The sequence below is a fragment of the Ursus maritimus genome, unplaced genomic scaffold (assembly GCF_017311325.1).
Source record: "Ursus maritimus isolate PB19 unplaced genomic scaffold, ASM1731132v1 scaffold_6, whole genome shotgun sequence".
NCBI classification, from domain to species: domain Eukaryota; kingdom Metazoa; phylum Chordata; class Mammalia; order Carnivora; family Ursidae; genus Ursus; species Ursus maritimus.
The window spans coordinates 58,079,634-58,105,512 of NW_024426774.1; the positions used below are offsets into that span (position 1 = coordinate 58,079,634).

A 25,879-nucleotide genomic window follows, 5' to 3' on the forward strand; every position below is an offset into this window, starting at 1 on the left:
TGAGTATAATAATTATAGAAAGAAGCGAAACCACTGTACTTGTTAAAGGTGTGTGTAATATGATTAGGTAGACTAAATATAAATACATAATGTTCCAAATTTCTGAATCTAGTTTGATTTTCTCTTGCCACCTTCCACTGTTTTTATTTAATTCACCCTTTTAATGTATATAATTTAGTAAGTTGTAATATATTCCCACAGTTGTGCAACCATCACTACTGTCTAATTCCTATACAGAAGACTTCTTTTTAAGCAAAAATTGTATTCCTAATGCACTGGCTTTCAGTTTTTAATAGTTTGATCATGGAGCAGCATTTGTTTAATGAGATGTAGAATTACTTTCTGGTTATTCATTTATTTTCTCTTTTAAAGTAATAGGTAGATTTCTTTTTACTTCTGGAAATAGAATGGCATTATCTTATTTAGTAAATGTGAGTTTTTCTGAAAGACAAAAACTAAACAGATAGGTTTCTTAAGGTCTTTTTAGGGATCATCTAAAATTAGAACTTTTGAAACAAATGATATTAAGCTTTTAGGGAGGTTTCCTAGTGTTGTTCTTACTGTTGTTACCTACAGATCTATGTTAACTCTTTATATACTACTTAAAATGAGATTATAATGACACCTTAGGAAAATGTCTTCATGTATCCAGAGAGGAAAAGGAAATGGTAAAACAGTTCTTCTGAGTAGTCAAAATAGATGTAACCAAGTCCATGAGCAACATTTTGCACATCAGAATAGAATTTTGTTAGGACATTTTCTAGCTGTGTCCATGATGGGCACTAGAAATTTTGACTCCATTCTAAAATTACAGCATGGTTCACCTCGCCCGTGAATCTGTACTTAATACCACAGGTGTTCTTACATTCTGGACTTGTTGAAGACAAAATGTTTGGTGAGAATAATTTAAAGCTTTAACTGTGGTCCTGCTAGTAGCAGCTCAGGAATAGGGGCACCTGGGTGGCTCAGTCGTTTAAGCGTTTGCCTTCAGCCTAGGGCATGATCGCAGGGTCCTGGGATCGAGCCCTGCATCGGGCTCCCTGCTCCACTGGGAGCCTGCTCCTTCCTCTCCCTCTCGTATTCCCTCTCTCGCTGGCTGTCTCTCTGTGAAATAAATAAATAAAATCCTTAAAAAAATAAAGCTCAGGAATAGATTTAGGTGTTGTACAAGTGTTTTGACCTGTCTTAGGACAGTTTTTAATTACTTGGAAATTTGAGAGTTCTATGTGATGCCCTCAGTCATTTGTTTTCAAACTGTATTTCAGCAATGGGGCTTACATAAAGCATGTAACAGCAACGAATGACAGGTTTCTTTGGCAGCTCTTTTCAGGTGAAAGTATACAGCTTTCTGATTATAAAAGTAACATTTTCAGTGTGACTAAAAATTACAGAATATACAAATATATACTTAAAAAAGCCTTGAACCTCTCTTCTTTCTCCATCTCAAAAAAAACATTGTTAGGAAATTAGTTCAGATTATTTCGGACATATAAAAAGTAATGAAAATCAGATTGTGTTCATAAGTCCTGATTTTTAAAAATGTAATACAAGATAGTCTCTTTCTATGCCTATACATATAGACCCACCTTAGCTTTTTAAAGGAATAACTTAACCATAAAAATCAATTGCTTAAAGTATATAATTTATTTATTTTTAGTAAATATACAGAGTTACGTAACCATTACCACATTCCATTTGCAGAACTATTCAGTCATCCCAAAAAGAACCCTCATGGCATTTCACCTTAGTTTTGAAAGTTGCAGAAGACATTGGATGGTTATGCTACAATTTAATTAGCCATCCAGTTGATGGGTATTTGTTTCTAACTTTGAGATATAATTTCAGTGAGCATCATTAAACATTTTCCATTACTACCTTTATTAGTTGTTGGGATAAATAACCAGAAGGTGAATTGCTGGGTCAAGGAGAATGTACATTTTAAATATTGATAGATATTGCCAAATTATCCTCCAGCAAGGTCATACCAGTTTATATTCTCACCAGCAATGGATGAGTATGCTTTCAGGTGGTTTAAATCATATGTATATAAAGCACATTGTGGAACTTGTGAGTATACATCTGGGGAATTCCAGAGCAGTGTTTTAAAACCACTTACCTAAGTTATAGTTTATTTTTGTAACAGTTATCCCAATTCTTTATGGAAACATTATTGTTTAAAAAGGCAAAATAATATATAATACATAGCATAGAAAGGTTTCTTTAGAGAAGGCTTAAAATACTAGTTTCAGTTAGGAATACTGTTATTCATGATGAGAAGCAATAGCAAAATCTGTTTCAGGTTTTATAAACTCAATCTTTAGAATATTGTATTTTTTTGAGTACAGTTGACACAAATTTTTTTTTTTTAGAGATTATTATTTCGTAGGGTAACCTGATTGTGTTTACCTTTTTTTTTTTTTTTTTTTAAATCAGGATATATCAACCCAAGAAAGCAACATATTAGGGGCATTCTGTGATATGAATGTAAGTATTTATGTTTTTCTTATTCTCAGGTTTATGGAAAATTTGGTTTTTTGTTTATATAGGTCTTTGAGTTTATTTTTATGTCACATCGGTATCTTTTCCCTATTGGTAATAAAATGAAAATTATTCTTGAAGAGTTTAAAAATATTTTTTTTCCCCTCAGGATGTAGAAGTACCATTGCATTTGCTTCGTTATGTATGTTTGTTTTGTGGGAAAAATGGCCTTTCTCTCATGAAGGATTGCTTTGAATATGGAACTCCTGAAACATTGCCATTTCTTATAGCACATGCGTTTATTACAGTTGTATCTAATGTAAGTATTGTTTGGAATTGGTTTTAATCTTGGGAATAATGTCTAGGATTTTAGTAACATGAATTTTATATCCAGAAAAGATAGGTTTTGAGTAATTTGCTGCCAGTACAATAATTTTTTTCCTGGATTATATTTTGAAAAAATACACAAGCCTTTTTAAAAAGGTCTTATAATAAAAATGGAATTTGTATAAATTTTTTTTTGAATTTGTATAAGTGAATGAATTTAAGTAAATTTAGCCATTTACTGCTTCTTTGTAAAATAGAAGATAGGTGGCTGTTCAGAAAAGTCTTATCTTGATTTTAACTTCCTTGCCTGGGATTTTATACTGGGAAATTTTTGGCCTTTTAGAGTTTTAGTTACTTAAAAAGATGGTTAGCTTAGGGTACTACTATAGTGTGCCTGACTTACCTCTATGTTACAAGACCTAATATTTTTCTGCGTTTGTAAAGAAGATAATGATTTTATATGTTGTGAGTATCAGTTACTGTGAAGCACAGTAGATATGGAAGCAGAGATACTTTTTGTTTTATTGCACTTTGTTTTTTTGTGCTTCCCAGATACTGAGATTTTTACAAAATGATGGTTTGTGGCAGCCTGTGTCGAGCAAATCAATTGATACCATTTTTCCAGCAGCATTTGCTCACTTCGTGTGTGTCATTTTATTGACTCTTGGAACATTTCAGACTTTTTCATTCTTATATTTGTTGTGGTGATCAGTGATTACAACTCACTGAAAGCTCATATGATGGTTAGCATTTTGTAACAATAAAGAATTTTAATTCAGGTTTGTACATTATTTTTAGATGCTACTTCACACTTAATAGACTATAGTGTAATATAAACACAACTTTTATGTGCACTGGGAAACCAAAAAATTAATTTGACTTGCTTTGTTGTGATATTAGCTTTAATGTAGTGGTCCAGAACTGAATATCTCTGAGGTATGACTGTAATGAAATTGAGCACTATTTCATAGGTGTATTCACCATTTGCTTATTTTATGAGAAGTATTGTTAGTATCTTCTTCCACACTATGGTTTGCTTTTCATTCTCCTGTGTCTGGTAAGAGCTATTATTATTCCTTAATCTTAATGGTTTGTAATTTACCAAAGACGTTTTTTGTTAGGGTTATGTTTTCATTTGTGAATGAAGTCTTTCTTATCCTAAGGTCATGAAGTTATTTTCCTTATTCTGGGAGTCTTATTGTTTCACATTTTGATTACAGCTCAGTTGGAACTGATTTTTGTGTATGATGTGAGTGATCAAGATTAATTTTCCTTTTTTTTCCCTTTCTTTTTTTTAAAGATTTATTTATTTATTTTAGAACATGAGCAGGAGGGGCAAAGGGAAAGGGACAGAGCATCTCAAGCCAACTCTGTGCTGAGCACAGAGCCTGACGTGGGGCTCGATCTTACGACCCTGAGGTCATGACTGAGTCAAAACCAAGAGTCGGACCCTTAACTGACTGTGCCACCTAGTAGCCCCTGATTTTCTTTTTCTTACAGAGAAGCATTGGTCCTAACACTTTAGCAAAAGACAGTCCTTTCTTCTTTATTTCCCAGTACCATTTTTGTTATAAATTAGGTGTTGTCTTATGTGTATGGGTCTGGGATCTCTAGCATGTTACATTGGTCTCTTTTTTTAATAATCAGCTGTTTGCACACTATCTTAATTTCTGGAGCTTTATAACAAGACTTGCTGTCTGGTAAAACAAATTCCTACCTTCTTGTAATTCTACTTTTTTTTTAAAGGTATAATTGACATACAGTGTTATATCAGTTTGAGGTGTAGAATGTAGCAAATCAGTATTAGTATATATTGCAAAATGTTTGTCACAATAAGTCTAGTTAATATCCATCACCATTCATAGTTAACAAAATTCTTTTTTCTTGCCATGAGAACTTTTAAGGATTATTCTTAGCAACTTTCAAATATGCAATACAGTATTGTTAATTATAGTCACAATGCTGGACATCACCATACCCTGTCATTTTTAAAGAGTGTTTTGTCTCCTCTTGGATCTTTCTATTTGGAATCAATGCCTAATTTCTACATATAAACTTTTTGGGTTGCCATGAGTCTATAGGTCAGTTTGGGGAGAATGATCATCTCTGCAGTATTGAGTCTCCTTATCTGTAAATACGGTAAATGTGTTTTTATTTACATGTTCTTAAATTTCTGTCATAATTTTCTGTGTTTCTGTATAGATGTGTTACATGTCCTTTTTTCTTAACAATTTTTATTTTTATTTATTTTTTCTTTGAAGTAGGCTCCATGCCCAGTGTGGGGCTCGGATTCATGACCCTGAGATCATGAGTCGCATGCTCTACAGACTGAGCCAGCCAGGCACCCCCGATGATAATTTTTTTTTTATCATTTTATTTCATCATGATAAATATACTTTTCAGTCCCCATCCTCTAGCTCCCTCATCCCCCCACCCCCCTCCCTTCTGATAAACATCAGATCTCTCTAGTTAAGAGTCTCTGCTTTTGTCTTTTTTTTCCCTTTTTGCTCACTGGTTTCTTGAATTCCACATATGAGTGAGATCATGTGGTATTTGTCTTTCTCTGTTTTATTTAGCTTAGCATTATACTCTCTAGCTCTATCCATGTCATTGAAAATGGCAAAATGTCATTCTTTTTTATGGCTGAGTAATATTCTATTCTATATGTGCCACATCTTGATCCATTCATTTGTCAGTGGGCACTTGGGCTGCTTCCGTAGTTCGGCTATTGTAAGTAATGCTGCAATAAACATAGGGGTGCATATATCCTTCTGAATTAGTGTTTTCCTTTTCTTTGGGTAAATAGCCAGTAGTGTGATTATTGGATCCTAGGGTATCTACTTCTATCTTTAATTTGTTGAGGAATCTCCATACTGTCTTCCCCAGTAGCTGTACCAGTTTGCATTCCCACCTACAGTTGCATCCTCACCAACAATTGTTTCTTGTGTTTTTGATTTTAGCCATTTTGATAGGTGTGAGGTGAAATCTCACTGTAGTTTTGTTTCCCTGATGAAGAGTGGTGTTGAGCATCTTTTCATGTGTGTTGGCCATCTGTATGTTGTCTTTGGAGAAACGTCTGTTCATGTCTTCTGCCCATTTTTAATTGGATTATTTTTTGTGTGTATGTGTGTTGAATTATATAAGTTCTTTATATATTTTGGATACTAACCCTTTATCAGATATATCATTTGCAAGCATCTTCTCCCACTTGGTAGGTTGCCTTTTAGTTTTATTGATTGTTTCCTTTGCTGTGCAGAGACTTTTTATTTTGATGTAGTTCCAGTAGTTATTTTTGCTTTGGTTTCCTTTGCCTCAGGAGATATATCTAGAAAAACGTTGCTATGGCTCATGTCAGAGAAATTACTGCCTGTGCTCTCTTCTAGGATTTTTATGATTTCAGGTCTTACATTTAGGTCTTTAATCCACTTTGAGTTTATTTTTTGTGTATGATGTAAGAAAGTAGTCCAGTTTCATTGTTTTGCATGTAGCTGTCCAGTTTTCCCAACACCATTTGTTGAAGAGACTGTCTTTTTCCCCATTGTATCTTCATTCCTTCTTTGTGAAAGATTAATTGACAATATAATTGTGGGTTTGTTTCTGGACTTTGTGTTCTATTCCATTGATTTATGTGTCTGTTTTTGTGTCCATACTATTGTGTCTGTACTGTTTTTTGTTTTTTAAAGTTTTATTTATTTATCTATTTTAGAGCACATGAGTGAGGGAGGGGCCGAGGGAGAAGGAGATAGAGAATCCCAAGCAGACTCTGCGCTGAGCGTGGAGCCTGACGTGGGTCCATCAGAGATCATGACCCAAGTGGAAACCAAGCAGATGCTCAACCAACTGAGCCACCCAGGTGCCCCCCAGTACCATACTGTTTTGATTACTACTGATTGGTAATACAGCTTGAAGTTGTATTACCTGGAATTGTTTCACTTCCAGATTTGTTTTTCTTTTTCAAGATTGCTTTGGCTATTTGAGGTCTTCTGTGGTTCCATACAGATTTTAGGGTTGTTTGTTCTAGTTCTGTGAAAAATGCTGTTGGTATTTGCATAGGGATTGCATTAAATGTGTAGATTGCTTTGGGTAGTATGGACATTTTAACAATATTTATTCTTCAAACCCGAGTGTGGAATATCTTTCTGTTTCTTTGCATTGTCTTGAATTGCTTTATAGAAGTTTCAGAGTGTAGGTCTTTCACCTCCTTGTTTAAGTGTATTCCTAGATATTTTATTATTTTTGGTGCAATTGTAAATGGGGTTGTTTTTCTTAATTTCTCTTTCTGTTGCTTCATTATTAGCGTACAGAAATGCAGTGGGTGGATTTCTGTACATTGATTTTGTGTATTTTAATTTTCTTGGATTCATTTATCAGTTCTAGTGTTCTGGTGGAGTCTTTAAGGTACTATGTATATAGTATCATGTCATCTGCAAATAGTGAAAATTTTATTTCCTCCTTACTGATTTTGATACCTTTTTTTCCTTTTTCTTGTCTGATTGCTGTGGCTAGGACTTCTACTAGCATCTTGATTAAAAGTGGTTAAGAGTGGACTTCTTGTCTTATTCCTGACCTTAGGGGAAAAGCTCTCAAGTTTTTCACCACTAAGTCTGATGTTGGCTGTGGGTTTTTCATATAAGGCCTTTATTATGTTGAGATGTGTTCCGTCTAGACCTACTTTGTTTTGAGAGTTTTTACAATGAATGGATGTTGTACTTTGTCACATGCTATTTCTGCACTTATTGAAATGATCATATGGTTTTTATCCTTTCTCTTGTTTATGTGATGTGTCATACTGATTGGCGAATATTGAGCCATCTTGCATCCTGGGAATAAATGCCACTTGATTGGTGGTGTATGATTTTTTTTTTTTTAATGTTTTGTTGGATTTGGTTTGCTAATAATATTGTTGGGGATTTTTGCATCCATATTCGTAAGAGCTATTGGCCTCTAGTTTTCTTTTATTATGGTGTCTTTATCAGTTTTTTATTTCAAGGTGATACTGGTGTCCTAGAATGAATTTAGAAGTTCCTTCCTCTTCTGTTTGTGGAATAGTTTGAGAAGAATAGGTATTAATTCTTCTTTAAATGGTTGGTAGAAATATCTGTGAAGCCATCTGGTCATGGACTTGTATTTTTGGGAGTTTTTGATTACAGATTCAACTTCATTATTGGTAATTGGTCTATTCAGATTTTCTATTTATTCCTGCTTTAGTTTTGGTAGGTTATATGTTTCTTGGAATTTATCCATTTGTTCTAAGCTGTCTGATTTGCTGGCATATAGGTTTTCATAATGTTCTAAAATTGTATTTCTTTGGTGTAGCGATTTTGTTTCTTTAGGTCCTTTCTCTCTCCCTCTCTCTCTCTTCTTTAAGGATTAGTGCTAGAGGTTTATCACTTTTGTTCACCTTCTCAATGAACCACCTCCTGGTTTCCTCTGTTCTTTTGTTTCTTTTTAGTTCATGTATCATTTATGTCTGCTCTGATCTTTATTATTTCCTTTCTTTTCCTGGGTTTGGGTTTTGTTTCTTCTTTTTCTAGCTCCTTTAGGTGTAAAGTTAGGTTGTTTATTTGAGATTGTTCATACTTCTTGAGGTAGGCTCAATGCTTTCCTCTTTTTAAATATATTTTTTTGAAGATTATTTATTTGACAGAAAGAACACAAGCAGGGGGAGCAGGAGAGAGAAGCAGGCTCCGTGCAGAGGAGGGAGCGCAATGTGGGGCTCAATCCCAGGACCCTGGGATCACAACCTGAGCTGAAGGCAGATGCTTAACTGAGCCACCCAGGTGGCCCTTAAGCTTCTGTTTTTAAGTAATTGCTTCACTCAAAATGGGGTTTGAAACCACAGTCCTGAAATAAACAGTTGCATGCTTCACTGACTGAGCCAGCCAGGTGCCCCTATATACTTCTCTTTTGCCGTATCCTCAAGATTTTGGACTTTTGTGTTTTCATTTTCATTTGTTTCTGTGTAATTTTTTATTTCTTTTGTGATTTTTTTTCCCCATTGATTATTTATTTTAAAGATTTTATTTATTTATTGACACAGAGCACATGCGCAAGCAGGGGGAGCAGCAGTGGGAAAGGGAGAAGCAGGCTCCCCACTGAGCAGGGAACCCAGTGTGGGGCTTGATCCCAGGATCATGACATGAGCCAAAGGCAGACAATTAACCGATGGAGCTACCCAGGCACCCCCATTCATTATTTAGTAGCATGTTATTTAACCTCCATGTATTTATGTTCTTTCCAGAGTTTTTCTTGTGGTTGATTTCTAGCTTTATAGCATTGTGATTAGAAAAGATGTGTAATATGACTTTGATTGTTTTGAATTTGTTGAGATTTGGTTTTTGGCCTAGTAAGTATATTGGAAAATGTTCCATGTGCACTTGAAAAGAATGTGCATTCTGTTTTACGGTGGAATGTTCTGAATACGTCTGTTAAATCCATGTCCAGTGTGTCATTCAAAGCCACTGTTTGCTTGTTGATTTTCTGTTTGCATGATCTGTCCATTGATGTAAGTGGAGTGTTAAAGTTCCCTACTACTATTATGTTTCTGTTGACTGTTTCCTTTTAGTTTTAATAACTCTTTTATGTATTTGGGTGCTCCCATATTGGGTGCATAAATATTTAAAATTATATCTTCTTGTTGGATTGTCTCATTATTCTCGTGTATCTTTCTTTGTCTCTTGTTACAATCTTTGTTTTAAAGTCTTAACTGTTTTCTGATACAAATATTGCTATCTCGGCTTTCTTTAGATAACCATTTGCATGACAAATGTTTCTCCATTCCCTCACTTTTTAATTATTTATTTATTTAATTTATTTAATGAATGCGAATGGGGAAGGAGCAAAGGGAGAGGGGCAAGCAGACTCCGTGCTGAGCTGGATGTGGGGCTCAATCCCATCACCCCGAGATTGTTCTGAGCCAAAATCAAGAGACAGATGCTCAGCCACCCAGGCGCCCCTCCATCCTCTCACTTTCAGTCTACACATGTCTTTCAGTGTGTACTGAGTCTGTTGTAGGCAGCATTCTAGATGGGTCTTGCTTTATTATCCATTCCATCACTCTGTGTCTTTGATTGGGGTGTTTAATCCATTTACGTTCAAAGTACTTATTGATATGTATTTATTTCCATTTTATTACTTGTGATTGTTTCTATAGTTTTTTTTCTGATTCTTTCTTCGCTTGTGCTCTTTCATGGTTTGTTGGCTCTAGTAATATAGTTGCATTCCTTTCACTTTATTGTTTGCGTATTTATTATTGGTTTCTGACTTGCGGTTGCCATTAGGTTTGTATATAACATCTTATGCATATAGCAGTCTGTATCAAGTTGATGGTCATTTAAGTTTATTTTTTAAGGTTTTATTTAGTGAAATAGAGCAGTTGAGCACAAGTGGGGGGAGGGGCAGAGGGAAAGAATCCTCAAGCAGACTGTCCACTGAGTGAGGAGCCAGGTGTGGGGCTTGATCCCACGACCCATGAGATCATGACCTCAGTTGAAACCAAGAGTCGAACAGCCAATCAAAGGAGCCACCCAGGTGCCCCTTAAGTTTATTTTAATGGTTTTACTTTTTTAAATTTTAGATTCCATTATAATTAAAATATGTTATATTATTAGTTTCTGCTTAAGTTAAATCCCTTCTTTACCCTTCCCTCAACGTTTTAGGTATATGGTGTCATATTTTACATCCTTTTTTTTTTTTTTTTTTTAAGATTTTATTTGACAGAAAGAGCATGAGTGGGGGGAGGGGCAGAGTGAGAAGCAGACTGTCCACTGTATAGGAGCCTGATGTGGGGCTCAGTCCTAGGACCCCTGGGATCATGACCTGAGCCAAAGGCAGACACCCAACTGACTGAGCCACCTATGCTCCCCTGCTTTTATTTTTCATACTCACTTATGGTCTTTACTTTTTATTCCAAGAGTCCCCTTTAATATTTCTTGTAGGTCTGGTTTAATGGTCATGAACTCCTTCAGTTTTTGTTTGAGAAACTCTTTATCTATTGTATTCTGAATGATGCCCTTGCCTAGATAGAGTATTATTGGCTGCAGATTTTTCCCTTTGAACACTTTGAATATGTCCTGACCCCTCCTTCTGGTCTGCAGAGTTTCTGCTGAAAAATACGCTCATAGCCTTACAGGTTTCCCTTGTTTGTAACTGTCTCCTCTTCCTGCTTTAAATTTTTTTTCTTTATTGCTAGTTTTTGCCGTTTTAATTACTGTGTGTTTTGGTGTCGAGCTCCTTGCATGGAATTTGGGGTGCTCTCTGTGCCTCCTGTATCTGGATATCTATTTCCTTTCCCAGATTAGGGAAGTTTGCAGCTATTATTTCTTCAAATAAATTTTCTGGCCCCATCTCTATATTCTTCTGAGATCCCTACAATTCAAATGTTGTTATGCTTGATGGAGTCACTGAGTTCCCTAAGTCCATTCTCAGCTTGCACAATTCTTTCTTCTGCTTTACTCAGCTTGGTTTCTTTCCATTACTCTGTCTTCTGGGTTATTAATTCATCCCTACGCTTCCTCTAGCCTGCTATTTTTTCCACCAAGTGTATTTGAAATTTCATGTGTTGTGTTCTTGATCTCTGATTGGTTCTTTTTAATCTCTTGTGTTAAGGGTTTCAGTGATGTCCTCCACTGTTAACTCAAGTCCAGTTGGTATCTTCATGATCATTATTTTAAGTTCTCTTTCAGGCATGTCTAACTGGGTCTGGAGCCTGCTTAGGATTCTCTCTCTTCCTCTCCCTCTGCCCCTCGCCTCTGCTCGCGCTCTAAAAAAATAAAATTCCAGACTTCAAGTTCTCCTGGTTTTATGAGCTCTCACTTTCAAAGGCAAATGTTGAAAGCCAGTTTTATTTTGCCTTTCTTTGTGCCACTGGCTCCCTCCCTAATGCCATTGGCTCCCAGACCACATCTTTTCCCTTCTTACCTACTTTGATGTGGTCTCTTCCCTATCGTTACTTGTGAGTTTGTTCTGGAGGTGTTTCGGTTTTCTGGGTTTTCACGGACGTGTTATCTAGTTGTATCTGTGCAACTAGGAGAGCTGCTGTCTTCTCAGCCTCCTCCAAGGTGTTACATGTCTTTATTAGATTTCTCATAGACATAACATTTTTTGGAACTGTTCTAAGGAGAACTTTTTTTTTTTTAAAGATTTTATTTATTTGAGAAAGAGTGAGGAGGGGGAGAGGCAGAGGGAAGAGGCAGACTCCCCAACAGGGAGCAGGGAGCCCAACGTGGGACTCGATTCCAGGACCAAAGGCGGGCGCTTAACCAACTGAGCCACCCAAGCACCCTGAGAACATTTTTTTAAAGATTTGATTCATTTATTTGTGGGAGAGAGAGAATGAAAGAGCAGGGAGGAGGGTCAGAGGGAGAGGGATAGGCAGGCTCTGCACCCTGCTCAGCAGGGAGCCTGATGTGGGGCTCAATCCCAGGACCCCAGGATCTCAACCTGAGCTGAAGGCAGACGCTTAACTGACTGAACCACTCAGGCACCCCTTTGGGAGAATATTTTTGAAAATTTATTATTTGTTCCTAGTAATAAATAAAATATGTGCATATATAATATAGTTTGTGTATGTACATGTATATGCGTGCGTATTATTCATATTAACCTCATAAGCACCAGTTCTGCCAAACCAGTTAATTCTAGAAACATTTATATGAAAGGTATTTTGGATTTTCTGCTCACATAATCATGTTTTCTCAGAGTAATAATGTTTTTAATTGCAATATAGTTGACATACAATGTTACATTATTTTGAGGTGTATAACAGAGTCCTTTGACAAGTCCATATGTTATGCTATGCTCACAAGTGTAGCTACCATCTGTCACCGTTGATACAATCCCATTATAATATGATTGACCATATTTCCTATGCTGTACTTTTTATCTTTGTGACTTATTCCATAAGTGAAAGTTTGTATTTCCTACTCCTCTTATCCCATTTTGTCCATTACCCCACACCCCTCCCCTTTGGCAACCACCAGTTCTCTGTATTTATGGGTCTGTTTCTGTTTTCTATTAGTTGGTTTGTTTTGATATTTAGATTCCATGTGTAAGTGAAATCATAAGGTATTTTTCTTCCTCTGTCTTATGTCACTTAGCATAATACTGTGTAGGCCCATTCATGTTGTTGCTTATGGAAAGATACCATTCTTTTTTATGGCTGAATAATATTTTATTATTATATGCGTGTATATGTGTATATAATTAATTTTTTGAGGAACCTCCATACTGCTTTCCACAGTGGCTGCACCAGTTTATGTTCTCACCATCATGCATGAGGTTTCATTTTTTCCACACCCTACCAACACTTAATTTTTTTTTTAATTTAAGATTTTATTTGAGAGAGAGAGAGAGTGCAAGCAGGGGGGAAAGGGAGAAGCAGGCTCCCCACTGAGCAAGGAACCTGTCATGGGGCTCGATCCCAGGACCCTAAACATGAACTGAGCCAAAGGCAGATGCCTAACTGACTGAGCCACCCAGGCACCCTTAATTGATCTCTTTGATTCTTGTCATTCTGACAAGTATAAGGTGATAACTCATTGTGGTTTTGATTTGCATTTCCCTGATGATTTTTAGTGATGTTGAGTGTCTTTTCATGTGTCTGTTGGCCATCTGTATGTCTTCTTTGGAAAAATGTCTGTTTGGACCCTCTGCCCATTTTTAATCAGATTATTTTTTGTGTTGTATAAATTACATATTTTGGATATTAACCCTTTGTCAGGTATGTCATTTGCAAATTTCTCCTTCCATTCAGTAGGTTGCCTTTTAGTTTTGTTGATTATTTCCTTCACTGTGTAAAAGCTTCTTATTTTGGTGTAATCAGAATAGATTATTTTTGCTTTTTTTTTTTTTTTTCCTGAAGAAACATCTAGAAAAATGTTGTGGGATGATGTTCAAGAGATTACTGCCTATGTTTTTTTGAGGAGTTTTATGGCTTTAGATCTCACATTTAGATCTTAAATCCATTTTGAATTTATTTTTGTGTATGGTGAGAGAAAGTGGCCCGGTGTCATTCTTCTGCATGTAGCTGTCCAGTTGTCAAAACACCATTTATTGAAGAGACTTCTTTTTTCCTCATATGTCCTTGCTGGTTTTGTTGTGGACTATTTGACCATATATATATTCAGGGTTCAATTCTGGATTCTCTGTTCTCTTCCATTGATCTGTATATCTGTTTTTGTGCCAGTACTATATTGTTTTGATTACTAGAGCTCTGTAATATAACTTGAAGTCTGGAATTGTGATGCCTCCAGCTTTCCTTTTCTTATTTTTATGGCTATTTGGGGTCTTCTGTGGTTCCATACAAATCTTAGAATTATTTGTTCTAGTTCTGTGAAAAATGCTGTTAGTATTTGGATAGGGATTGCATTGGATCTGTAGATTGCTTATGGCCATTTCAGTGGTATTAATTCATTCTTCCAATCCATGAAAATGGAATCTTTTTTGTGTCCTCTTCAGTTTCTTTCATCAGTGTTTCATAGTTTTCAGAGTACAGGTCTTTCACCTCCTTGATTAAGTTTATTCCTAGGTATTTCTTACTTTTGCTGCAATTACAAATGGAATTTAAAAAAATTTTTTCTGCTACTTTGTTAAGTAATACTGGTTTTAATGCTTCATTTTTAGTGTTAACGACTTTTATTTTATACTGTCTAGGACTTTCTGATCAATTAGAATTAAAGGTGTTCTTGTTTTATTCCTAGTCTTAGAAGGAGAAGTTTTAACATTAAACCATTAGTATAGTGTTTGCTATAAAACTTACATAGGTATATTTCATTAGAGTGGAACCATACATTCTTTATTTCCAAATTTATTTTTAAGTTGTGTCCCTTGCTTTTGGTAAGGCTTAGTATTATAGCTTGTTGTTTGATAATTTGCTTAGGATTTTTATTCTTATCTGATACTTAAGCCATTAATTATGAGAATAAAACTATAAAGTAAGCATATTTTGAAATGGCTTGGAGTATCATGGAGAAAAAATTATAACTTACTATATTTTAGATTGCGGTACTTACAGTAAGTTTAATTCAGTAAATTGTTGATATTGTAATCTATAAAATGTTTCCTTAGATGGATATTGAAATGACTAGAAATCACAGGTAATTTGGTATTTTTTAGAAGAAAGGATGGGATTTTGTATTAAAAACTAAGATGTCTTATAAAGCTAATTTACTGCTATGTTATTTGTGGTGCTGTCATACAAAGAGGTATGGAGTATCATGTAGTAAGATGCTATTACCTGGATAGGTAGGTAGTAGTCCCTTTTCAGCAAGGCGGTAACACTCTTTAGATTGATTTTATGTATGTTTCAAAAATGTATATAGGTTACTTACTTGATATGTGTGTAATCATGTTTTTTAGTTTATCCTTTTAAAAATATGTAAAATGTATGTAGTTTTAAAACCAACAAAATATTAAATGTTCTTGTTTATAGTTACAGTGACTTGTATTTCAAATAATCATTACACATTAATGTTATATTTATGTTTCTTTATAGATTAGAATATGGCTACATATCCCTGCTGTCATGCAGCACATTATCCCTTTTAGAACCTATGTTATTAGGTAAGTTTATAAAATCTTTTCCCCTTGATTAACAATGTAATACATTTAAATAGTTCATAACATAGTGTAGAATTATGTTGTTGGAAAGTCTCTTGTACTCATATCTTCTAGAGAGAATTTTAATAAACAGTTTAGTGTATAATATTTTTTATGCTCATGCAGGCTCATATTTAATGTTTACTTTTAAGCAATTTGTGGTGGACCTTTTTTCTTTTTTAAAGATTTTATTTATTTATTTTTAAAAAGATTTTATTTATTAGAGAGAGAGAGGGAACACAAGCGGGGGAGTGGGAGAGGAAGAAGCAGGCTTCCTGCTGAGCAGGGAGCCTGATGTGGGGCTCGATCCCAGGAGAGCTCGATCCCAGGCATCATGACCTGAGCCGAAGGCAGTTGCTTAATGACTGAGCAACCCAGGCACCCCGGTTTTTTAATTTTTAAGTAGTACCTACACCCAGCAATGGGCTCAAACTTAAAACCCCTTCCTAGATCAAGAGTTGCATGCTCCACCAACTGAGCCAGCCAGATTCTCCTAGACCTTTTTTTGTTTTTCCTCTTTTTCATGAATTTATAAAGAGTTAACAGTGGTTACGTGGTGTTCTGTATGCAGTCAACAAAGATATGCTAAATACTATGTACTAGGCATTGGGGATATAGCAGAGAAGAAAGGATTTCTCTTTTTGTGCAGTCTCTGTATCAAATAAGTAGATGATACAGTTTATCAGAAAGTCATGAATATTACAGAGAAAAGTTGCAGCAAAGGTGAATTGACAATTTTAGAGGGTAGGTCACAATTTTAAATACGGGGTTATAAAAGGCCTAATTGAGAAGGAGGAGGTGACATTGGAGTTTAAGTCTCAGTTTAAGAAGGAAACCTAAGAGTATGGAGAAAGAATTGTATTGATTAGAGTTGGAGTATGAACTGTTGAGTTCTAAGATTGTAGTTTTTGGTAATTTTTATGAGTTCTTTATACTTTTTCTCACTCATTTGCAAATATTTGAGTGCCTGTTTTCCCATTATATTTGAGTTTTTGGAGAATGTATCATGAAAAGAATCAGTGATGAATCCTATGCAAGTAAGTAATGTGATAGAGGGGAGAATAGGAGATCTTTCTGAGAGGTGGCATCTGAAGATCATGAATCAGCTAATCAGATGATAGTTGGAAGAACATATTCCAGGTAGAAGGAACATAGGATGTAAGCTGTGATGTTGTAAAGAATATGATATTAAAGAAAGTAGAAGCAGACTGTTGTGGAATATAATGTGTAAGGGGGACTAATTATGATACGAGGTTGGATAAGCAAGGACAGGTTATTCAGGACCCTAAAGCCAGTATGAAGAGTTTGGATTTAATTTTAGCAAAGGGAATCTATTGAATGGTTTTCAGTGGTGAGTCATGATGATTTTTAGAAGATCACTTTGGCTTTTAAATGGATCATAAATTGTAGGATTGTTGGAGTAGAAGCTGGGAGACAACTGAGAGGTTAGTGTCGTAGTCCTGGAAAGGAATGATGGTATGATGGTTACTGGTACGAGGATTGTTTATGGTGATTTTGAAAATTGAATTGATGTAAGTGAAAATAAAACGGACAAGACTGATGATTCTGGGTTTTAAAGGGGGTAAGCATCACTTAAGTCCTCCACCTCAGTTTCCCTTTTGTGTTGTAGCATTAACTGAGATGTGAAAGACTGGGAGAAGCTTCCAGACTTAATTTTGAGATGCCTGTGGGACATTTAAGTGGCACTGGTGAATTGGGAATATAAGATATAATTAAGAGCAGTATCATTAATTGAGTTATCAGCATAAGGACAGCAATTATTAAACACCTCATGGAAGTGAATGAGAGGTTATCTGGGGAGAGAATCTAGAAAGTGAATACAAGTGTGTTGAGGATAGAAGCCTTTGTATCAGTTCGCTTTTGCTGTGTAAGAAAACAACTGCTAAATCTTAGTGACTTAAAATTTATAGCCATTTATTATTTCTCACAGTTCTTGGTCTGACTAGTTCCTTTGTTCTGTGCTGACTTGGCTGGAACTGCATGCTCTAAGGGTAGCACCTTACTCATATATCCTCTGGTTGACAGGCTGATTGTTACTGGAAGCGGAGGCGAGTTCCTATTCATCTTGCAGTTGGCTAGATGTTAGTTGAGGCATCAGCCGTGTCTCCTTTATCCAGCAGCCTAACCTGGGTTCCTTTTCTTGGTGATGGAAGAGTTCCCATCAAGAAAGGGCAACCTCAAAGGCTTTTTAAGCTGTTTATGTCACATCTTTTATTGTTCCATTGGTCAAAGCAACTTTCATGGCAAAGCTCAGATTCAAAGGAATAGAGAAATAGATGACACCTCTTGATAGGAAGAGTGGCAAAGTTGTATTGCAGAGACCTCTGTGTAAAGTGATAGGAGTAGTTTGGGGCCATTTTCCAATCCATTACAAACCTCAAGGATTACTAATGTTGAAAGGTTGGATAGAGGAGGAAGAACTAACCAAATAGAATAGACAGGACCTGAGGAAAGCCAGTGGTTTGTGATGTTTGGAAGCCAAATAAGACTAATTTTTAAGATATGCACATTTTAAAGAGTTTTGGCTGTGTGGGGAGTAGCTGTACTGTTACATATGAAAGCAGCAGGAGCTGTATTCATGACAGGTATGAGAATAAAAAGCTTCACTGGAGGTGCAGAATCCAATGTTAAATGACTTGGCTCTTGGCAGTTTCTGATTCAAGTTGGGCTCAGCAAAGGGCACAGTACGTCAGGTCACAATCTTTGAAGCATCACTAGAAATAATTTAAATTGTGAATTTCAATCCTAGGATGTCAGGTTCTACTTTACTAAACATTTTGGAGGTGTGGAGCAAACAAATATTATTGAATTATTGAAGGATCTTTAGGAATATTTTGCAAGTTTTTATGTTTTATTTCTGAATCGTTTAAGGTATTTATGCAAGCTCTCTGATCAGGAGTTAAGACAGAGTGCGGCTCGAAACATGGCTGACTTAATGTGGAGTACAGTGAAAGAACCACTGGATACGACATTATGCTTTGATAAAGAAAGCCTAGATCTTGCATTTAAGTACTTCATGTCACCGACTTTGACTATGAGATTGGCTGGACTAAGTCAGATAACGGTAAGCTATATTTATTTGAGTCATTTTTTATTTGCCTTCTACACTGTCATCATCATCATCATACCTGGAACACTTATGTGAGGCATTGTGGTAAGTATTTTACATGTGTTACTTTGTATGGTCCTGATAAATAATTTCAGTATTTTCCTTATTTATTTATTTTAAAGATTTTTAAAAATTCATTTATTTTGAGAGAGAGAGAGAGAAAGAGCACGAATCGGGGAAGGGGCAGAGGGGGAAGCAGGTTCTCCATTGAGCAGGGGCCCTGATGTGGGTCTCGATCCCAGGACCCTGGGATCATGACCTGAGTCTAAGGCAGACGTGTTTAACCGACTGAGCCACCCAGAAGCCCTGCAAATAATATTTTAAATAGAAATATATATTACTGTCTTGGGGATGAGATGGGGAGGAAGACCTGGTATCCATGAGTCTGTATTCTTGCATAGTGGCAATTTGCTAGAACCAAGTAGTTAGCTGAATCCTTTAGAATGGATATGCTTTTTCTAGTATACCAAGGTCTTCTGGAAGTTTACTCCTTTGTAGTTCTTCCCTGTTTTTGTAGTGTGTTTTATTCTTGAAGTAACTAGATTTTACCCAGGTATTGGACTTTGTAAATATTGAAAATACTTGACATTTTTCTAAAGTACATCTTAAATGAATTTATTGAGGAAGTCTTTCCTTAAATTTTATGTCTGTAGTGAGTACCACTTGCTTGCATTAGATTTTTTTATTTTCCCCTTATTTAGCTTTGTTTTCTTGTTTTTTTCCTCATGTACTTAGTGGAATAAAGCGTGAGTATTACTGGTAGGATGAAATTATTTATTTTAACATGATAAAGGAAATAACCAGACTAATTGGTAAGTGTGTGTGTGAATCTCATTGTCTGTCTTACGTTTTATAATTTTCATCTGGTTATTGATTTTATATATATATCAAACCATGTTTCTTGACAGTTGGTAACATATCAGAAAAAATTTGTTAAAAAAAAAAAACCCTTTAATTTCTTTTCTCTAATTATAGAATCAACTTCACACCTTCAATGATGTATGCAATAATGAATCCTTGGTATCAGACACAGAAACGTAAGTAAGAACATTAATTTATACATAAGTATCTCATTTTATTGTGCAGCTGCTTATATGGTAAATAATAATTGTGACTATTAGGTTTGAAGTGTTTGCTAGGCCTTCTTTGCCTTGTGGCTTCATTTGTATAGTCTTGAATAAGCTTTCAGAACAGTGTGTTGAAACATTTGTTTTTTAAAAGGTATACCAACACGTAGTATTAGTGTCACAAAATGCAGAAGGGTACTATTCATACGGGAAAATTTAGTAGTAAAGAATATGGTATTGATAGTTTTCAGAAAGCACACTTGATGCCGATAATGTGAAGACCTCATTCAACACATTTTATGGGGGAAAACCAAGTTAATGATGTTCATGTTTAGAAAGAAGTAGTTGTTATAGCTTAGGGCTTTTCAGTATTTATTTATTCCAGTATTCCATTTAGGTGCTTGTCCAGTATAGAAATCCATTTTTAAATCTCATTTGGTTAGTAATATCTTTTGCTTGAACAGAGTTGTATAGTTTCAAGGTGTTAGAAAATTCATAATTATATGAATGAGTCATATTTTGCTTTACTCTTAACTTTTGTGCATTGATTTTAGTTCTGCCTTATGGAGTTAATCTCAGTTGAACCCAACTCTTCATGAATTTGAAAGCCAAAGATGGTGTCTCTTTACTCTTTTTCTTCTCCGGGCTAACGAGTTCTTATTCTTCCAAAATATGTTAGGGTGTTTAGATGTATTACCAGACCGTTCTTTCATCTCTGCCAACGTTCTTTGTTGATTATCCTCTTAAAAGATGTTGCCTGGAATTGGTCATAGCTTTATAAATTCTGGGTCATACTAGGAGTGCTATTTCCCACTGTACTATATTACATAGACTATATCCAGTATGTAAAACTACAGCTCTGGATTTCCCTTTTAATCCTTTAGTGCTGCCTCCTCCCTAAGACTGCCTAAGAGAATGTTAAATTTGGCAGTGCAGTAATCACCCCCCACCTCTGCCAAAAAAAAAAAAAAAATCTTGGAATATCAGTACAGTAACTTCACATGTCCAGGCTAGCTAGGTCTTTATTTTGCTGACACAGTGCATAGAAAGTAAGAAGGAATTCCATTAAAAAAAAAAAAAAAGAAAACAGGTATAGGCTGCCTGGGTGGCTCAGTCGGTTAAGCGTCTGCCTTCTGCTCAGGTCATGATCTCAGGGTCCTGGGATCAGGTCCTGCATCAGGCTCCCTGCTCAGCGGGGAGTCTGCTTCTCCATCTGCCCCCCCCCCCCACGTGCTCTCGCTCTCTCTCTTTCTCTCAAAAATAAATAAAATCTTTAAAAAAAGTATAAGGGGGGCGCCTGGGTGGCGCAGCCGTTAAGCGTCTGCCTTCGGCTCAGGGCGTGATCCCGGCGTTCTGGGATCGAGCCCCACATCAGGCTCTTCTGCTGGGAGCCTGCTTCTTCCTCTCCCACTCCCCCTGCCTGTGTTCCCTCTCTCGCTGGCTGTCTCTGTCAAATAATAAAATCTTTAAAAAAAATAAAAAAATAAAAAAAATAAAAAAAGTATAAGGAATATGTATTCTAAAGACATGATAAAGAAAAGAGGGAGGAGAGTCAAAATTTTGAGGAATAGTGGGTAGAGGTAGTTCAAATTGAGAAGAGAAGAGTTCTTACAATGTGAGAATATTGGAACAAATAGAAAAAATGTGATAAATATTGTTACAGCCTATGAATTGTGTCTCTCCTTTTTAGCAATTTTATTAAGGTATAGGTACTGTAACTATCATAAAATTCATGTTTTTATAGTGAATTTTAGGAAATTGACAGGGTTATGTGAAAATCATCGCAATCCAGTTTTAGAACATTGCCATCACTCCCGAAAGATCCCCTTTGTCAATTTGTAGTCAGTTCCTAGTCTTAGTCCCACTAATATACTTTCTTTCTATAGATTTACCCATTTCGGACATTTCATATGGATGGAATTATGAGAGTCATCTTTTTCATTTAGTTTCTTTCAGTTATTCTTTCATGATACTATTCTTTTTGAGGCTCATTTATGTTGTGGGGTGAAATAGTTCTTCATTCCTTCTTATTGCAGAATAGTATGACATTATGTAGATACAGCATTCTGTTTTTCCATTTACCAGTTGTTGGCTATTTTGATTATTTCCACTCTTTGGTTGGTATGAATAATGCTCCTTTATTTTATTATTTTAAGGATTTATTTAGTTCAGAGAGAGCTTGTGCCCGCATGTGAGCGGGGGCGGGGGGGGGTGGGAGGAGAGGGAGAGCAGAGGGAGAGGGAGAGTGTCTCGGGCAGACTCCTCACTGAGCATAGAGCCTGAGGTGAGGCTCGATCTTTTGACCCTGACATCATGACCTGAGCTGAAATCAAGAGTTGGACACTCAACTGACAAGGACCCGGGCGTCCCCTGTATAATGGTCCTTTAAATATTTGTGTACCTTTTCATGGAAATACGTTTCATTTCTCTTGGTAAATAGGAGTATAATTGCTGGTTTGTATGCTCATTTTATGTCTCACTTGTTAAAAAAAAATCATCAAAATGTTTTCCAACATAGCTGCATCATTTTACATTCCTACTAGTAATGTATTGAGGGATCCAATTTCTTCCCTTTCTCAGCAGGACTTGTTATTATCTGTGTTTTTGATTATAGCTATGCTAGTGGGCATAAAGTAGTATTTCATTATGGCTTTAATTTGCATTTCCCTAATTAATGATGTTGAGCATCTTTTTATATGGTTACATGCCATTCAATTTTGTGTTTTGCTTTTGTTGAATTGTTTATGCATTTTTTGGCCCAGTTTTTAATTAAATTGTCTTTTTTATGTACTAGCATAAGATCTGTACTACAGATCTGTACTACAGAATGCTCATGGGTGCTTAAGAAGACTATTTCGCTTTTCTCCCATCTTTCTGTGCTACCGTAATGATGCACATGAATGTTCTGGCAGTTGCTCTCAGGAATATTAACAATGCCAAAAAGAGAGGCAGGTTCTAATTAGGCCATGCTCCAAAGTCATCTTCTGGTTTCTAACTGTGATGATGAAGCGTGTTTACATTGGTGAATTTGAAATCATTGATAAGCACAGAGCTGGGAAAGTTGTTTTGAACCTTACAAGCAGGTTAAACAAGTGTAGAGTGATCAGCTCCAGATTTGATATACATGTCAGAGATCTAGAAAAATGGCAGAATAACCTGCTCCTGTCCCACCAATTTGGTTTCATTGTACTGACAACTTCAGCTGGCATCGTGGACCATGTAAAAGCAAGATGAAAACACCCAGGAGGGAAAACACTGGCGTTCTTTTTCTAGGGATGTAATACATATGTGCAAATAACATGCCTCAGTGGACTCTTGCGCTTCCAAAAAAAAAAAAAAAAAAAGCATCTGTTTAAAATTTTTTTTTTTTTTGCTATTGTATGGAGTGTTGTATATAGATGTCTGTTAGGTCTAATGAGTTTGTCGTATTGTTTGTCTTCTGTATTCTTGATTTTCTGCCTAGTTCTGTTGAGAGTGGGTTATTGAAGTCTCCAATTCCATTTAATCCTCATTTGGTGGATTCTGTGTTTGTGAATTTGCCTGTTTGCTGCAATTTATTTCTCACCCCCAAATCAATACTTGAACTGCTTTGTGTACATGCACAGAACAGTAAAAAATTGGAGTCTCTCAACATACACATTCCCAGTTGAAGTCAAACAGGGTGATGCTCTGCCTTCTTGTCTTAGCGCTGTACAGAGGCGGCCAGAGGATGGAAATAGTAGCAGTCAATGAACTGTAGTGCAAGAAGCTCCAGTTCTGAGGCCATCTGAGTAGAAAGTGAATCCCAACTCTAGGTTAGTGGGACAGTCTCAGGCATGTCACCTGAACACTACTGAACCTCATTTTGTAAGAGAAAAAGTTGTTTATAGGACTTAAGATGAAAGTGTTTAGTATTAGCTAATTTGGTGCAGCAACTTTATAGAACTGTCATGAGCAACAAAATTGACCATATTGTCTTTATTTCACTTCAGTTGTGTGTATTTATGTGTGTATGTGTGCGTGTATATAATGGGATACTGTTCAACCATAAAGAAAGAATGAAATCTTGCATTCATGACAACATGGATGGACCTTGAGGACATGACAGTAAGTGAGATAAGTCACACAGAGAAAGACAGATACTGTAGGAACTCATATGTGGGCTTGAAAAACAATAAATCCAAGCTTGTAGTGACTGTTACTACAAGCAGGGGTGGGGAGGGAGTGAAATGGGTAAAAGGGCTCAAAAGGTATAAACTTCCAGTTAAAAAATAAGTTGGGGTTGTAACATATAGCATGTCAACTATAGTTAGTAATACTGGACTGCGTATTTGGGAGTTGCTAAGAGATTAGATCTTAAAGGTTCTTATCACAAGGAAGAAATTTTTTTGTAACTGCATGGCAATGGATGTTAACTAGAGTTAGTGTGGTGATCATTTCATAATATATACAGATATTGATCATTGTTGTACACTTGAAACTTAATAAAATGTTGTATGTCATGGTCTCTGATGGCATTTTTACAGAAGGGGGAAACCTCCCTTGCCTTACCCTTACTGAAATGGGAGCTTCAAGATAAATTTTAGTTCTGTGAAATGCATGTCTTTAAATAAGTTTTGCATATGGGTAGTAGACCAAATTGTGTACGTAGACCGTGTAAGATTTGCATTTAATCAAACTTGAAGTCTTCCAGTCAAAGGCAGATGGCAAGTCACATTCTTGTACTGAGTCATGCTTCTAAAGAGAACCCATGCAGTTGATGCTAATGATATGTTCTTCTTACCCATTAAAGCAGCAGGTGAGAATAATTTGAAAAAGGATTCAAGGGTTCAGTATTAGCTAATTTAGTGCAGTGGCTCTATATAGTATAACTGCCACAGAGAGTAGCAAGAATTGGCTGTATTGTCTTTTTCTCCCTTCAGTTCTTTTGCTTTTTGTTTCATGTATTTTGGGACTTTTTTTTAGGTCCGTATATGTTTATAGTTGTTATATGTTCATGATAATTTCATCCTTTTATCAGTATAATATGTCCCATTTTGTCTCTTGGAAACATTTTTTGGCTTAAAGTTTATTTTGTGTGATGTTAATATAGCCACTGCAACTTTATTGTTTTCATGGTATATCGTTCCATTCTTATTTTTTTCCCCATTCTCTTACTTTCAGCCTGTTTGTGTTTTTGGACCTAAAGCTTGTCTTTAATTAATTAATTAATTAATTTTTAAGTCTCTCTTTTGGAAGCAGCATATAGTTGGATTTAAAAACCAACCCCCCCCCAATCCTATAATTTCTGCCTTTTTTTTTTTTTTTTTTTAAGTAGGCTGCATGCCCAGTGTGGGGCTTGAGCTCAGAACCCTGAGATCAAGAGTTGTGCGCTCTACTGTCTGAACCAGCCAGGCGCCCTCCTCTCTGCCTTTTGATTGGCGTATTTAATCCATATACTCTTAATGTCATTCTGTATTTGGGTTTATGTCTGCTATTTTGTTATTGGTTTTCTATATGCTGCCTTTTTTGTTTTTCTGTTTCTCCTTTACTGCTTTTATCCTAATATGCCATTTTAATTCCATTGATTTTTTTTTAATACTTGAAAAATTATTTTCTTAGTGACTACATTGTAGGTTATAGAATGCATCTTAGTTGCTTAGTCTTTACTTCAAATTAATAATAATGGAATTTTAGTAAAATATGGAAATATTGTTCTAGTATATCTCTGTTCCTTTGTTTCTGACAAGAAATCAGCTGTTAAACTTACTGTGGTTCCCTTGTACACACATTTCATTTTCTCTTTCTGATTTTAAGATTTTGCTCTTCACCTTTGGCTTTTAACAGTTTAATGATGAGTCTAGCTGTGTATCTCCTTGTGTATATCTATCTTAGTTTGAATTTGTTGTGATTTCTGTATGTGTAGATGAACTTTTTTTTTCTTATCAAAGTGGAACATTTTGGCCATAATTTGTGTAGGGTGTTTTTTGTTTTGTTTTTGTTTTTTTTTGCTCTGCCCACTCCTTCTGGGAGTCCACTTAGATGTATGTTTCCAGAGCCCTGAATAGTTGTGATTGATAATGTTGTTCAGTTTTATATTTGGCTAAGTTATAGTTACAGTTCTGAATTACTAGGAAAGTCCGTGGGTCTCCTTATAATACCTTGAAGGTACTGAAAGAATGAGGTTTATTTTTTATAATTAGTTGTTGAATTGTCTTTCTGTATCTTATGTAGGTCGGAGAATTGACTCATGGATCATAGCTTTTGTAGGGCTATCCAGGAATAGGTAAAATATATCAGTAGTTTTTTTAGGATTTTATTT

At 35.8% G+C, this 25,879-nt stretch overlaps 1 protein-coding gene across 1 annotated transcript in view; it reads left to right on the forward strand.

Moving 5' to 3' along the window:
- Window positions 1-25,879, forward strand: part of USP34 (ubiquitin specific peptidase 34) — a 237,202-nt gene that overhangs the window by 51,343 nt on the left and 159,980 nt on the right. The window contains 5 exon segments of the mRNA XM_040623443.1: window positions 2,434-2,484; window positions 2,648-2,797; window positions 15,299-15,366; window positions 18,295-18,487; window positions 19,508-19,569. Coding sequence (XP_040479377.1) covers window positions 2,434-2,484; window positions 2,648-2,797; window positions 15,299-15,366; window positions 18,295-18,487; window positions 19,508-19,569 — 524 coding nt within the window.